General features: G+C 41.6%; 1 protein-coding gene across 1 annotated transcript; it reads left to right on the top strand.

Moving 5' to 3' along the window:
- Positions 1-1354: 1354 nt before the first annotated feature.
- On the top strand, positions 1355-15389 carry svopa (SV2 related protein a). Its single transcript, XM_021621688.2, has 16 exons — positions 1355-1567; positions 5203-5363; positions 5633-5718; positions 5900-5998; positions 6238-6309; positions 6690-6814; positions 7168-7231; positions 7568-7693; positions 7783-7911; positions 10882-10955; positions 11197-11273; positions 12127-12231; positions 12384-12495; positions 12832-12913; positions 13391-13480; positions 13610-15389. Exons 1-16 carry the CDS (start codon positions 1533-1535, stop codon positions 13823-13825), a joined length of 1653 nt encoding a protein of 550 aa, XP_021477363.1. The 5' UTR covers positions 1355-1532; the 3' UTR covers positions 13826-15389.

The following is a 15389-nucleotide window of genomic DNA, read 5'->3' as shown; positions in this document are numbered from 1 at the left end:
CTCGCTTTCATTTCAAAATGGAGCCTGCGTGACTTAAGCGTATTATACAGGTTGTCACATGCTAAAAAGCATTATATTTTACCCACAGAAATGTTCCAAATAACATCTTAATTACAAACCTGACTAGCATAAAAAAAATGTTAGGATTGATTTCATAATCATTGTGAAGGGATCAAAAAGCTTGCAGCCTATGGCCTATCACAGACCTGTGACAATGTCCCTTCTTATTTTCTCTCTGCATATGTGTGTGTGTGTGTGTGTGTGTGTGTGTGTGTGTGTGTGTGAGAGAGAGACAGACAGACAGACAAATACAGAGAGTTATAGGGCTCCCGAGTGGCACAAAGGTCTAAGGCACTGCATCTCAGTGTAAGAGGTGTCACTACAGTCCCTGGTTTGAATCCAGGTTGAATCACATCTGGCCATGATTGGGTGTCCGGGTTTGGCTGGGGTAGGCTGTTGTTGTAAATAAGAATTTGTGTGACACACAGAGAGATTTTCTGTGTGTGTATTGGTTTGAAAGACAGAGAGGGTGTCATTGTCCTCTCACTACAGCGGTGTGTGTTTGTGACAGCCCCCCCAATACACACACACATTCCTCTGCTGATATAGATATAGCCTCTCTGTAAAGTATATATTCCCTCTGTAATCAGCCTATACTCCAAGGTTTTATGTTTATTGTCTATTCTTTATGATGTCTATGTGGACATGCGTCTGTATTCTGTTTGTTGTCTATTGCTGGCAGCACCTTCTCACTAAGGCAAATTATGGGTATGTTTAAATATACATGGCGAATAAAGGTCATTCTACAGACAAAGATCTGTCTAATGTTATTTGCACTTTGACTCAGGATTAAGCAGAAGTAGCTGAGCTTGTAGAGTACTAGAGATCTGCATCTTAATTAGAGAAAGGTTTAGACTAGTTCTGAGGGTCAATAGATGTTCATTGATTCTTAAACTATGAAAAAATGATCGAATCCCCATAGTAAATCCTTGCACTGGCAGCGGTTCTGGCATTTTCTCACAACAGCCTATGCAGTAACGTGGTCTTCGTTGTGATTACTCTGTGTCTTTCTTCAATCAGTTTGAAATACCTTAATTTGCGATCAAACAGACTAAGACATCAGTTGTGTTGCACCATGCAGTGAACACACCGGTCGCGTTCCCCTGCTCAGACGTTGCATGCATAAACCAATGGTTGCGTGTCACGTCTCGACTGTGTCATCGACTGACAGATTGCTATAACATATGATGTGGTTAGCTGATACGTAAAATACCTAACCAGGCGTTGTAAGATCCGGTATGTGTCAGCAACGCCAGGGCAGAGGCATGCACCCGTCCTCTCTGACTGGAACACTACTGTGACAACGACACTGGAAGCTGAAATTGTGAATATCCCGCTCCTCATTGGCTCTCGGCTGAGAACAAGGACGGGTCGCTCTCCGCAAGCCCGTGGTGCTGAAATCTCGTCTCGCTATGATAACAATGTAACGGCAATGAAACACTTCACTGTGGAACCCAATAAACATCACCAAAATGGAAGATGATTTGTTCCAGTTAAGACAACTCCCGTGAGTATACTCAACAATATATATGTATATATATAAAAAATATACTTAATTTCTAATTTGATCGTGGCTGGGCTAATTTGCTAAACCGACCCAACAGACACAGCCTTTCTTAGCACACATTTTCGTGATCGTTTGATTCGCAGCTGTTGGTTGACAGAATGATCTCTTGACAACATTATGTGCAACACTGCATTCCTCTGTTGAGATAGCCACAGTGCAATACGCCACTCTACGCGAATACAATGTGGCATGTCGAGGAACTGACGGTGCGTTTTGTTTGAAAGCATCAATGACCGGTAAACAGTAACCATAAACCAACTCCTCATATGGGTGCTACAACAAGGTCGCCTAGTATTTGTATCTATTTTTCCCTTGTATCTCAAGGTATTTTTTACTGGTAGTGACAGTGTGCATATTTGTAAAATGGTTCATTCACATCATTGCCACTTTGTTTACATACTCATCTCATATGTATATACTGCACTCAATACCATCTACTGTATCTTGCCTATGCCACTCTGTACCATCACTCATTCATATATCTTTATGTACATATTCTTTATCCCCTTACACTTGTGTCTATAAGGTAGTAGTTTTGGAATTGTTAGCTAGATTACTTGTTGGTTATTACTGCATTGTCGGAACTAGAAGCACCAGCATTTCGCTACACTCGCATTAACATCTGCTAACCATGTGTATGTGACAAATAAAATTTGATTTGATTTGATTTGTATATGAAGCTACTACTGTGACAACATCATTGGTCATGTCTTTATTTTGATCATCCATGAGTTGCACCAGTTTGTTAGTATGGATTGGATAACATATAATATTTTACACAACATGTATCAAATCTAAAATTAAAATGAACAAATTCCCCTGATATTTCTGCTCGGCAATAGCCACGCATTTAGCCTACCAATTACTGTATAGGGGCTGCCTATTACTCAATATTTAGTAGCAACAATTATGATTACGATTTAGAATATCCATACTACAATGTCATCTCTTGTGGATGATAATCTATTATGTTAATTCATGTTTATTGTTAAAAAGATTAACATGCTTTTCACTGAAGGTACAGTGAGTTTAGGTAAAGCTTTTAGTTTAGCTAGTCAAATAGAGATGTCCACACATGGCTGTCACTATCAATTTCCAACAAAGTTCCTATTGAGACTCTCCTTTTTAATGTGTAATAAAATAGAAGCATAAGTAGGCCTGGAAACTATCTAACTAAGAACTGAAATTGTGTAATAAGTGACTGTGGCTGCAAACCTTGAGTTCTAATGCTCAGAACTGCCTTTCTCCCCAGCGTGAACCCCCAAATAATATTTCCTAACAGGATACATACGGTATATCTTAAAGCTATTATGTTGAAGGAGAGGAATTTTGAGGCAATAAGGCCACATTGAAACGTTACTGCAGAAAGTGTCAAGCCACCAACACAAAGGTTTACAGGATCTGTCCATTTTCCATTCTCCAAATCTATATATGGGATAAATGTGGGATTGTTCTGTACAGAACTGAAAGAAACTGAAGTACAGGAAACAAGGCATGTTGATTTCTAGGCTCCTCACTGGGCCACCAGCTGTATTTATTCTGCCCTTGGCAAATCTGTGTAGTAATTACAGTGATTAAGACATCACTGGTTCTCCTTCTCACCCTTCTCTGTCTCAGAGGTGCATACAGGCCTGAAAGCAATTGATGTCAAAAAGTCCCTTGGCCCTGATGCTTTAGGTGCCTGTCTACTACAATTAGCTGCAGACATAATTGTAATGAAATCCCCAAATTGTGGAAATCAGCATTTGTCCTACCTCTTTTGAAAGGTGATCCGACTCTACTGAATAACTTTAATCACAGATCTAAATTGTCTGTTCTGGCAAAGGTATTGGAGTCCCTAGTCAACATTTAAGGTTTTTAATGATATTCACTGTGCTCTGGATAAGAAGCTACATTGTATATCTGTAGTCATAGACTTGTCAAAGGCGCTTGACACTGTGGACCATACTGTCTTAGTGTAGAGTTTGAAGTGCATTGAGTTCACTGGTCATGCTCAGGAGTGGTTTGTGAACTACTGGTCACTTCAAACCCAGTGTGTTAAGGCAGATGGCTGTAAGTCATACACCGTAGAGTTGTGCTCGGATGTGCCTCAAGGAAATATTTTTGGTCCCCTGTTGTTTATTATCTATAGCAACAACATTGGGAGACATATTGAAACAGCTGATGTAGATTTTTATGCGGATGACACTGTTCTCTATTCAAGTGGCAGCAGTTTGACTTTGGCCTTTGAAAGATCTCAAACAGCTTTTAACATTATTGAACAGAATCTGTACGATTTGAAGTTTGTTCTTAATTCTTCTAAGACAAAATGCATGATATTTTCCAATACTGAACACTCTGAAAACCATGTAATTACTACTTTGAAAGGACATTCTGTAGAGCAAGTCAAAACGTACAAATTTGAGCTTCACCACCCATATAGAGAACCTTGTCAAGAAACATAAGCTGCATATTCGGTTTTATTACCGTCACAAAGCTTGTTTTTCCTTTGCCCCCAGAAAATGGTGGATTCGTTGTACTTTTCTCTCTGTGTTGAACAATGTTGATACTATGTATCTGCACTCCTCAAGCTCTACACTGGACTTTTGACTCTGTGAATCATGCAGCCCTTTATTTTGAAACCAATCAGAGACGTCTAACTCAACATTGTGATCTCTACAGTGCTGTCAGGTGGACATCACCAGCAACATGCAGGCTCAAACACGGGTACATTCTTATTTATAAGGCCATTTTAGGAGAAAGGCCATTTGATCTATCCTCTCTTCTAGCTTGAAATGAAAGCACATGCAAGCTCAGATCTCAATCTTGTTTTATGCTAGCAGTTCCAAAAATTTGAACTGAGCATGGAAAGAGGTCATTTCATTACTCAACTCCTTGGTCTTGGAATTCCCTCCAAGCCAAACTGAAACTCCAGAACCTGTTGTCCCTGGAGGAGTACAAAGGACAAATAGATGAACAGGTTGTTGAGACATGTAGTTGTTTCTAGTTGTCACCCGATGTCACTTGTTTGCATTGCCTTATGTAAGGAAGCATGTTGTGTTATTTCACATTCCTGCACGCACACATACACATTCACTGTCTTTTCCTCTTGCCAGACCGTCATTGTAAATAATAATTTGTTCTTAATTGACTTGCCTGGTTAAATAAAGGTTAAAAAAATAAAGGTCTGCCTCAATGTTCCTTTTACAATGTTCCACCCTCTATCAGCAATCTGTTATTTTACAAAATGAGGAGTTTATAAACTCCACGTACAGATAACATACAGGTGTTTTAAGTATTATCTTAATTTGAGAATTCATATTTTTCCTAAAATCCAATCTATTTGCCATCTTCACACAATTTTTAGGAGTCACACAAGTTTCTCAGTTGTGAACATCAGTGCGTAACTTCCCTCCGTTTCCCCGTCACATCTCACCCACTGATGGATTTCACCCCCAGTCACAAAGCACAGAGTACATAGGAACAGCTTCTATCACCTAGGCAACAGCCTCTCATTCTCGCTTCATTCAGCTCTGTTTCCTTACGGTAGACTGGCAACTGATCAAAGTTGATCTTCCTGGCTTTCTCTCTTGCAGCGTGGTCAAGTTCCGTCGCACGGGTGATAGCACACGCTCTGAGGATGACGGCGGGGGCAGAGAGCAGGAGGTCCAGATCGATGGGAGGCAGGCTTATATGGAGTCTGTGGCACTTCAGGATGGTGCACCAGTACCTCGGGAGTTTGCTAATCCAACTGATGGTATGACTGGGTCCCTCCTCAGCCTCCACTCTCAGTTTCCCAACCAAACTCATAACAACTCCCATATGCATGGACCACCTTCCCACTCTCTACTTCCACCTATCCCCTCCCTGCCTGGGGACCACTGGGCTTTTATAAGTGGCTTTATCTATTATGAGATTGACTACAGTTACTCATTTTGGACACATTTATTTTAATAACTTGTAATCCATACTTGCAAGTCGTCATCTGTATTTTATGTGATTTCTTACTTGAGTTGTTCTCCACAGACACTTTCATGGTGGAGGATGCTGTGGAGGCCATTGGCTTTGGGAAGTTCCAGTGGAAACTCTCCATCCTCACTGGTCTGTCCTGGGTGAGAAGCATTAGACAGGGCTAGTCTGGTCAGAGAGGAAAACATAACAGTTTCATAACATGTTGTGTATGTTCTGTATTACAAACATGTGCATGTGGATTTAATGTACTGTATATGAGCAAAATTCACTGTGCCTTCATTGTTTCCTTCCGCACTGGTCCTTATGGCTGTTGTTTTTCAGATGGCTGATGCTATGGAGATGATGATTCTGAGCATCCTAGCTCCACAGCTGCACTGTGAATGGAGGCTGCCAAGTCTGTGGGTGGCGCTACTCACCTCGGTAATGCCTGACACATTCTTACACTGACTACAAGTAATACTAAATGATGACTAGATTAGTGGACTAACGGTAGTTGTTGAGAAGCTGGTGGTGATTGGATGGACTAGTAATTGTAGTGATGAGTTTAATAGCAGTACCTGTTGATGTTAATGCAGTCTTACAGTGTCACTTGTCACTTTTCATTACAGATAAAGCCTCTATATATAGTGATAACTAGTCCCTCTGTTTCTTTTATCCAGGCGGTGTTCATTGGAATGATGATCAGCTCTTCCATTTGGGGGAACATATCCGACAAGTATGGCAGAAAAACAGTAAGTTCAACGACTGGGTTTATTATGGGAGAGGTTATGACTTTCACAACAGAACAGACACAGCTATATTGATGAATAATTTCACAACAGGACCGACACAGCTATATTGATGAATAATTTCACAACAGGACAGACACAGCCATATTGATTAATAATTTCACAACAGGACAGACACAGCCATATTGATTAATAATTTCACAACAGTTATTTGTTTTACAGGCTTTCGTGAGACATCAGTTTTATATCAATGTATTGGGAAGAGATGGGGAATGGGGAGATCCATAACAGTGTGATGCGTGGTAGAGATAGTTGGGGCATTTTGTTGTCAGTGTCAGAGCTCACAGCTGTGGATGTGGGTGTGTATGTCTGTGTGTACACAGGGTCTGAAGATGAGTGTGGCGTGGACCATGTTCTATGGTGTCCTGAGCGCCTTTGCCCCCGTCTATGGCTGGATACTCTTCCTCCGTGCCCTGGTGGGCTTTGGCATCGGAGGAGCACCACAGTCGTACGTGTCCCTTCTCTCTGGCATTATAGCAATAGCTACAGTATATACTTTAGTAGTTCAAAGTAAAGGATTGGGTTATGTTATTTACCCAGTTATAAGTAGGCCATTTATAACTGGGTAGATAACATAACCCTGGCTGCTCCCCGTTAGGGACATTCATATTTCTCATTGTCACAGTTGTAAACAAATATATACATATATATTTTATTGTTTCATTCACACCTGCACTGCTGGAGCTCGGAGCTTAAGAATTTCACTGTACACTGCAACTACAACTGTGCATGTGACTAAATAAAAAATAAAACATCTTATTCTAGAAGTGGCATAATAGTCACATGTCCTTCTCCCTTCAGGGTGACACTGTATGCAGAGTTTCTCCCCATGAGGTCCAGAGCCACCTGCATCTTGCTGATAGAGGTATGGCTTACCCTTAACTATCCTATATTCTGTATGTAGTTCTACCTTCTGTCTGTAGCTTGTCCAACCCAATTCCTTTCCACTACCCTTCTAACTCTGCTGTCCTGTGAGGTTCACTTTCAACTCTGTCAAGTCCTCAATTGATTTGAGACATTAGCAGGTTGGTGTGGTGCACATTGATCCACTTGTTTGTGAGTGATCCTCTTGATGCCAGGTTTGTGGCCCCTCAGGAGCAGGATAGGTCTCCACTCTTCGCTGGATCAATGAAGCTGCTTCACTGTGCCAGGGAACTCATCATGCCAACCGTCTCCTGTACCTATTGCTGTGCCCCTGCAGATATTCTGGGCGCTGGGCACTGTGTTTGAGGTACTGCTGGCTATCGTGGTGATGCCCACTCTGGGCTGGCGCTGGCTGCTTGGCCTCTCTACCATTCCGCTCTTCATCTTTGCTATCCTCTCTTTTGTGAGTATGACAGTAACAGCTACTACCAATTCACTTGAGTTCTGTTTTTTTACACTATTGAACGACTGACCCTTTGGTTTTGGAAACAGTGGCTGCCAGAGAGTGCCCGCTATGATGTGTTGACAGGGAACCAGGAGAAAGCGCTGAACACCCTGAAGCGCATCGCCAAGGAGAACGGAGCCCCCATGCCCCTTGGAAAACTTGTGGCTGCAAGACAGGTATAGCCTGCCCTGTCCCGCTTTAGGCCCAGCTTTTGGAACTTTGTCTTTCCTGGATATAGCCACTATATTGTGATCACTGCATCCAATGGGTATGGATACAGATTTAGAACAAAGTTCAATAGTATGAGAAAAATGTGATTGATACATGTGGATGATCTTGTTCCTGTAGTGTTTGTAAACACCCTGGTATGTTGATTAATTACCTGAACCAGATTACAGGCACTGGTTACAGTGAGAAGCTTCCACTTGAGTGGACAGATTGATGAGAACCAGTCAATATTCAGGTCCCCAAGAAAGTAGACTTCTCTGTTTACATCACATACACTATCAAGCATTTCACACATATTATTTAGATATTGACTGTTAGCACTTGGTGGCCTAGCAACACCCCAAAATAAAAGGCTTTAGATGTGCCAAGTGAACCTGCAACCACAACACTTCAATAACACTTGACATACAGTGGGGGAAAAAAAGTATTTAGTCAGCCAACAATTGTGCAAGTTCTCCCTTTTAAAAAAATAAGAGAGGCCTGTAAATCTTCATCATAGCTACACTTCAACTATGACAGACAAAATGAGAAAAAAAATCCAGAAAATCACATTGTAGGATTTTTAATGAATTTATTTGCAAATTATGGTGGAAAATAAGTATTTGGTCAATAACAAAAGTTTATCTCAATACTTTGTTATATACCCTTTGTTGGCAATGACAGAGGTCAAACGTTTTCTGTAAGTCTTCACAAGGTTTTCACACACTGTTGCTGGTATTTTGGCCCAGAAAAACAGCCCCAAAGCATGATGTTTCCACCCCAATGCTTCAATAGGTATGGTGTTCTTTGGATGCAACTCAGCATTCTTTGTCCTCCAAACACGACGAGTTGAGTTTTTACCAAAAAGTTATATTTTGGTTTCATCTGACCATATGACATTCTCCCAATCTTCTTCTGGATCATCCAAATGCTCTCTAGCAAACTTCAGATGGGCCTGGACATGTACTGGCTTAAGCAGGGGGACACGTCTGGCACTGCAGGATTTGAGTCCCTGGCGGCGTGGTGTGCTACTGATGGTAGGCTTTGTTACTTTGGTCCCAGCTCTGCAGGTCATTCACTAGGTCCCCCCGTGTGGTTCTGGGATTTTTGCTCACCGTTCTTGTGATCATTTTGACCCCACGGGGTGAGATCTTGCGTGGAGCCCCAGATCGAGGGAGATTATCAGTGGTCTTGCATGTCTTCCATTTCCTAATAATTGCTCCCACAGTTGATTTCTTCAAACCAAGCTGCTTACCTATTGCAGATTCAGTCTTCCCAGCCTGGTGCAGGTCTACAATTCTGTTTCTGGTCTCCTTTGACAGCTCTTTGGTCTTGGCCATAGTGGAGTTTGGAGTGTGACTGTTTGAGGTTGTGGACAGGTGTCTTTTATACTGATAACAAGTTCAAACATGTGCCATTAATACAGGTAATGAGTGGAGGACAGAGGAGCCTCTTAAAGAACAAGTTATAGGTCTGTGAGAGCCAGAAATCTTGCTTGTTTGTAGGTGACCAAATACTTATTTTCCAAAATAATTTGCAAATAAATTCAGGAAAAATCCTACAATGTGATTTTCTGGATTTTTTTTCAAATTTTGTCTGTCATAGTTGAAGTGTACCTATGATGAAAATTACAGGCCTCTCTCATCTTTTTAAGTGGGAGAACTTGCACAATTGGTGGCTGACTAAATACTTTTTTGCCCCACTGTAAGATCTTCTCTAAGCATTACAGGGATATGGCTCTGAATATATACAGCAACACTTCCCCCATAAGCATTTCTGTCTCTTCTATAGATGTTATATCCCTGTATTGCTACTGCTGTATCAAATGAATTATCTAAGTGAGTCTCAGAAATGGCTAATATATTAATGTTATCTGATATTAGCAAGTTACTGATTTCATGAACTTTATTTCTAAGGCTACATATATTAATATGGGCTATTTTCAGCCCATTACTGAGTAACTTATCAGAGAGAGACATAATATGGAAAAGAACAAACAAAATAAAAATATACACATTTAAGTGTTTAAGTGTCTGTGTGTGCTGTGGGGTTGAACATACGAACCCATTGGCTTGGCTCTCTCATCCCTTCCAGGCTTTTAGAAAGGAGGGTGGACATCTGTCATAACAGATGTAAGCAATGTCTCCACGCGCTCTGGCAGCTTTCATGGCTGGGATAAGTTCTTTCCTCTTCTGGCGCACAGCTTCAGAATAGTCCTTGTTGAGGAAGATACACGTTCCTCTCAAGTTCTTGGCTCTTTCCAGAACAGCTACTTTGTCCTTGAACCTCAGGAACTCGACCACTATTGGCCTGGGCCTGTCACCTGGGCCGGTGGTGGGTTTTCCAGTCCATTGGGCGCTCTCCACCTCAATCTTCCTGTGGTCCAAATTCAATTTCTCATTGATCATTTCCCTCACTTTCTCCTCAGGCTCGGTCCAGGTCTCATGTGGAGATTCTGCAATTCCGTCCACAACCATGTTATTCTGCCTTGATTGTCCTTGTTATCATGGATTCACACACAGAACTTATGTCCTCTCTCATCTTGCCGTTCTCCTGTTTCAATTCATTGAGCTGACCCTGGGAGAACTGCAAACTGTTCTTCAGGTCCTGGACCTCTCTGGTCAGGTTGTCCATTCTTTTATTAGTTGAATCCACCAGTATTTGGACAAAATACTTGAATCTATTTTCTTGTTGTTGAAACAATTGTTTGTAGAACTCTTTTTGTTTCGTTTAAAAGATCCTTCCCCAATGATAGAGAGACACCATTGTCCTCAACGGTACTCCCGCCGGCTTCGGTCTTTGTCATGGCTACGCTGTTACTCCTCGCAGTTCCAGACAGGGCAGGTCACATGTAATGAAAATAGAGTGTACTAAAATGGTTGTAGTTTGTTTTGCTTCAGTTATATGTCTGTCATGTTGCTTTTCTGTTTTTCAATCAGGAGGACCGTGGGAAGATCCAGGATCTTTTCTCACCACATTTTCGCTGGACCACAATTCTGTTGTGGTTTATTTGGTAAATATCCCTTTTAACAAAGAAAAACTTTGAATTTCCTCATTTTTAATTACAGGTAATTAAAAGTTAGTAAATCCCATCTGATGACTAATTTCAACTTTCCTACATTACTAAAACATAACCAATACTGCTCTGTTACATACTTTGATTAAATGTCTTCATAAGAGTTGCATCTTTAATTAACCCAGTTTCCTTATGGGAATCCTTATATTGACTGAGTACTGTGTTTTATCTGTCTCAGGTTCTCTAATGCATTTGCCTACTATGGCCTGGTCCTGCTCACCACTGAGCTCTTCCAGGAGGGGGGCGCCTGTGGGGGTGAGTCACTGCTCCTCTCCTCTGACATCATCAGTAACACTCACGCAAACACTCTCAAGGACAGCATTAACCTGCTGAGGCCAAACAATCTTATTAATCAGTTCATTCTTAGTGTAATGGGAGAACAACACAGGCCAAGGTAATTTCCAACATACAATTAACATGTCATCTTGACAACTAAAAACAGGATGTTTGTGTCATGCTTTAACCAAGAATAGCTCCCGTTGACCTCAGGTCACGTTAGCATATACACTGAGTGTACAAAACATTAGGAACACCTTCCTAATATTGAGTTGCATGACGTTTGCTCTCAGAACAGCCTCAATTCATCAAGGTATGGACTTTACAAGGTGCAGAAAGGGTGCCACAGGAATGCTGGCCCATATTGACTCCAATGCTTTCCACAGTTCTCAAGTTTTCTGGATGTCCTTTGGGTGGTGGACGATTCTTGATACACACGGGAAACTGTTGAGTTTGAAAAACCCATCAGCGTTGCAGTTCTTGACACACTCAAACCGGTGCACCTGGCACCTACTACCATACCACGTTCAAAAGCACTTAAATATTTTGGCTTGCCCATTCACTCTCTGAATGGCACAATCCATGTCTTAATTGTCTCAAGGCTTAACATTCATTCTTTAACCTGTCTCCTCCCCTTCATCTACACTGATCAATAACGGATCATAGCTTTCACTTGGATTCACCTGGCCAGTCTATGTCATGGCCAGAGCAATTGTATCTAATGTTTTGTACACCTAGTGCAAGTCTCAAGGCCATTTCAGGAGTTGTGATTCTGTATGTCTGTAGTGATAACTGGTGCATCACGTGTTTCTTGTGTTATGTCTCCCTCTAGAGTCAAAAGGTAGTAAGAGGGAGCCCAGGTGTAGCCTGGAGTGTAAATACCTGACCTCAGACGACTACAAGGATCTGCTGTGGACCACCCTGTCTGAATTCCCAGGTATACTTCTTCAACCTCAACTCAGTCAGTATATTGCTAAACACAATAATTGCTGTATGGGGAGCAGTGTACTGTGAAGTAAAGTAGGTTGTAAATTGTTCTGATCGATAAAAATATCTGAATAGATTGGTTGATGTATTAATGTTGGGCAGGCCTACTGGTGACTCTGTGGGCCATCGATCGGCTGGGAAGGAGGAAGACCATGGCACTGTGCTTCTTTGTCTTCTCTCTCTGCCTTGTTCCACTCTACGCTTGTGTAGGGAGGTAAGACCATCCATTACGGCATTATTACTACTAGTATTAGTAATGTACTACTCTCAAATTTAACATGGCAAACATCACACTGTGGTGGATCCACAACTGACAACACAGTAACTGTGTTGCATTTAACGGTGCTGTTGTTATTAACAGTGTTGTTGTTAACAGTGTTGTTGTTATTACCAGTGTTGTTGTTAAGTGTTGTTGTTGTTATTAACAGTGTTGCTGTTAACGGTGCTGTTATTGTTATAAACAGTGTTGTTAACGGTGTTGTTGTTATTACCCGTGTTGTTGTTAACAGTGTTGTTGTTGTTATTAACAGTGTTGTTGTCTCTGCTCCAGGACCTGGTTGACAGTATTGATATTCATCGCCAGGGCCTTCATTGCAGGAGGTTTCCAGGCTGCTTATGTCTACACCCCTGAGGTGAGTTGATCGGCCATGGAACCCTATGGCTACATTATTGACTCTATAGAACGTCAGCTCGTACTCTAAAAACAAAGCTGAAGTGACTTGGCCTTGATTACAGGTAGACGGAGGTGGACAAACACGACTTTGATTTATAACCAGAACAAACACTGTAGCTCTGCCTCTTCCTCTGTTATTGTATAACTATGTCTTGAGGTTATTTATGGCTTCAAGATTATACTACATTTCAGACGTCAGCTTTCTGTTCAGTTGTATTTCTTTGATCGATTTGTAACTAAACGAAGGACTAGTTCTTTGCTCCATACTCTTCTTCCCCATTGGTTTCTAATAAGCGTCAATATGGTACAAACTAAACCATACTGTAAATGCAAATACGGCGTAAAATGGACATTCCCCTTTGCGTAAACCACTTGAAGTGTCTGTCCTGAATGTTTATGAGTGATGTATTCCTATGGTGTTCTCCTGACTCCATAGGTTTATCCAACAGCAACCAGAGCGTTAGGTCTGGGCACTAGTAGTGGAATGGCCAGAGTGGGAGCCCTCATCACACCCTTTGTTGCACAGGTAAAAAAAAATGTAAAAGTTACCACAACCAATATAAGGTATATTTGCTTTGCACTTAATGTGTACTGAAAGACAGTCAAGTCTTCACAGAGAGACACTAACACTGCATTCCTCCTCTCTTTCCTGCAGGTGATGTTGGAGTCTTCTGTGTACCTGACTCTGTCAGTGTATAGCATCTGTTGCATGCTGGCTGCCATCGCCTCATGTGCTCTGCCCATTGAGACCACTGGCCGGGGCCTCCAGGAGTCCAGCCACCGCGAGTGGGGCCAGGAGATGATGGGCCGGGCCCATGGCAACAGCTCTGGGGGCATCCCACACTCTGACTCTGGGTCCCAGGAGGACTGAACACAGGCAAGAAGGTGGTGGAGGCTGGAGTGGAAAAGAGGGGCAATGAAGGAGAAGGAAGCTAAGCAAGAAGCCCTTGTCCATTCTCAACTCAGATGTGTCATTACTGGTTTGTATATAGGCACCACAGTGGCTTGAGAGAGAGCCTGCCAGCAAAATGTTATTCAAAAACATTTCTCTCCGATTTTAATCTTCGACCCCTACCCTGATTTTTGCTAATGTACGATAACCGCACTCTGAGTGAGACAGGAGCTCAATGGAGTATTCAAAGTTGCACTGGATGGTGTCAGGGAGAAAAAACATTGGGGTGGGATTGCCATTCTTCCAGCTCAGTATTTGAATTTTACAGTCATATTGTGAGAGAAGAACAGCGAGAGCGATGGTAGAAGAGTGTGATAGAGGACGTTGATTTGCTGCATTGTTTCTATTAAACCCGTTTCCTCTAAGAGATCATACTCAGGTCCTACTACTTGTTTTTGGATGAGGGACAAATTGAGGACTTTTGACTAATGAAAGAGCAGCTGCTTTGTAACATCCCAAAAAGTCCATTATCTTGTGCAAAGCTATAATGAAAACAATGACATGTAACGAATTGCTGTCTAATGTTACCGTAATTACTCACTCAACATAATCAAATCTGTACATCTTGGGTTGTCTGCACGTCCCCATCACCACGGTAACCATCAGCCACTGTAATCACCCTGCTGTCAACTGACATGAGGCACTTCGAGGAGGTGTGGGGTCACAAATCTCAGTTACACTTCAGTTTAGAAACGTATAAGTGAGGCAATCATAATGACGACGTAAAGTCTCTCTGTGCAGCTGGTATAAGCATTTATTAGCACTCATATTGTAGTCTGACTTGTACGGGATCGTACTGTTGTCGCACAGTGAACATTGTTTATGTCAATTAGGGAAATTGCAGATGGGTACAGATGAAAGTTCATGCCAGGTGTTACAATGCTTATATGTGCACGTTGAAGGCTTTATATGTCATGAAACTGAAGTGCTACTGAAATCTTTGAACCGTACTATACTTTCACCTCTTAAACCCAGAGTTGTCAGTCTGGTACAGTAGTATTTACTCCACATGAGTGAAATTATTCAAAGCAAACATAATCACATGGTTTTTCAGGGTACACCTCAATGGCTGGCTGTGAATGCTAAACATCATGTTAACCTGAATTCACATATTAAACACAAAACACTCAACAGTACTGATAATACAAACACACACACAAACCTTCATACAACAATTTATCGGAGTGGCACAGCTTTTGCTTACTGGACAAAAGTCATCTCTGTATATACTATACCAATACCTGGTTTGGTTGTTGTTTGTTGGTGAGGTGGTGCGGGGATGGTCTTTGTCCCCTTGTAAAAGTAACACATGAAACAAGTTGTTGTTGAAAATGGTAGTGAACCTTGGACTTGTCCTAAAAGCTGTTTCCTACATGCCTGCCATTGCAATTTAGTACCACATTAAAAATGTCTGTGCACAGATTCTTCTCACTACACTGGATGTAAATGTGTATGATACAACAATAAATTAAGTTTCAAAAAA

The sequence above is a fragment of the Oncorhynchus mykiss genome, chromosome 11, assembly GCF_013265735.2.
Source record: "Oncorhynchus mykiss isolate Arlee chromosome 11, USDA_OmykA_1.1, whole genome shotgun sequence".
In the NCBI taxonomy this organism is placed as follows: Eukaryota; Metazoa; Chordata; class Actinopteri; order Salmoniformes; family Salmonidae; genus Oncorhynchus; species Oncorhynchus mykiss.
The sequence above is the reverse complement of the archived record's forward strand: the minus strand, read 5'-3'. Positions and strand labels throughout refer to the sequence as shown.

Bases quoted from the DNA above. Each gene is read 5' to 3' on its own strand.
- svopa (XM_021621688.2), top strand. From the start codon at position 1,533: ATGGAAGATGATTTGTTCCAGTTAAGACAACTCCC. The intron at 6,310-6,689 runs GTAAGTTCAACG...GTGTGTACACAG, and splicing joins ACAAGTATGGCAGAAAAACA to GGTCTGAAGATGAGTGTGGC. The intron at 10,956-11,196 runs GTAAATATCCCT...TATCTGTCTCAG, and splicing joins ATTCTGTTGTGGTTTATTTG to GTTCTCTAATGCATTTGCCT.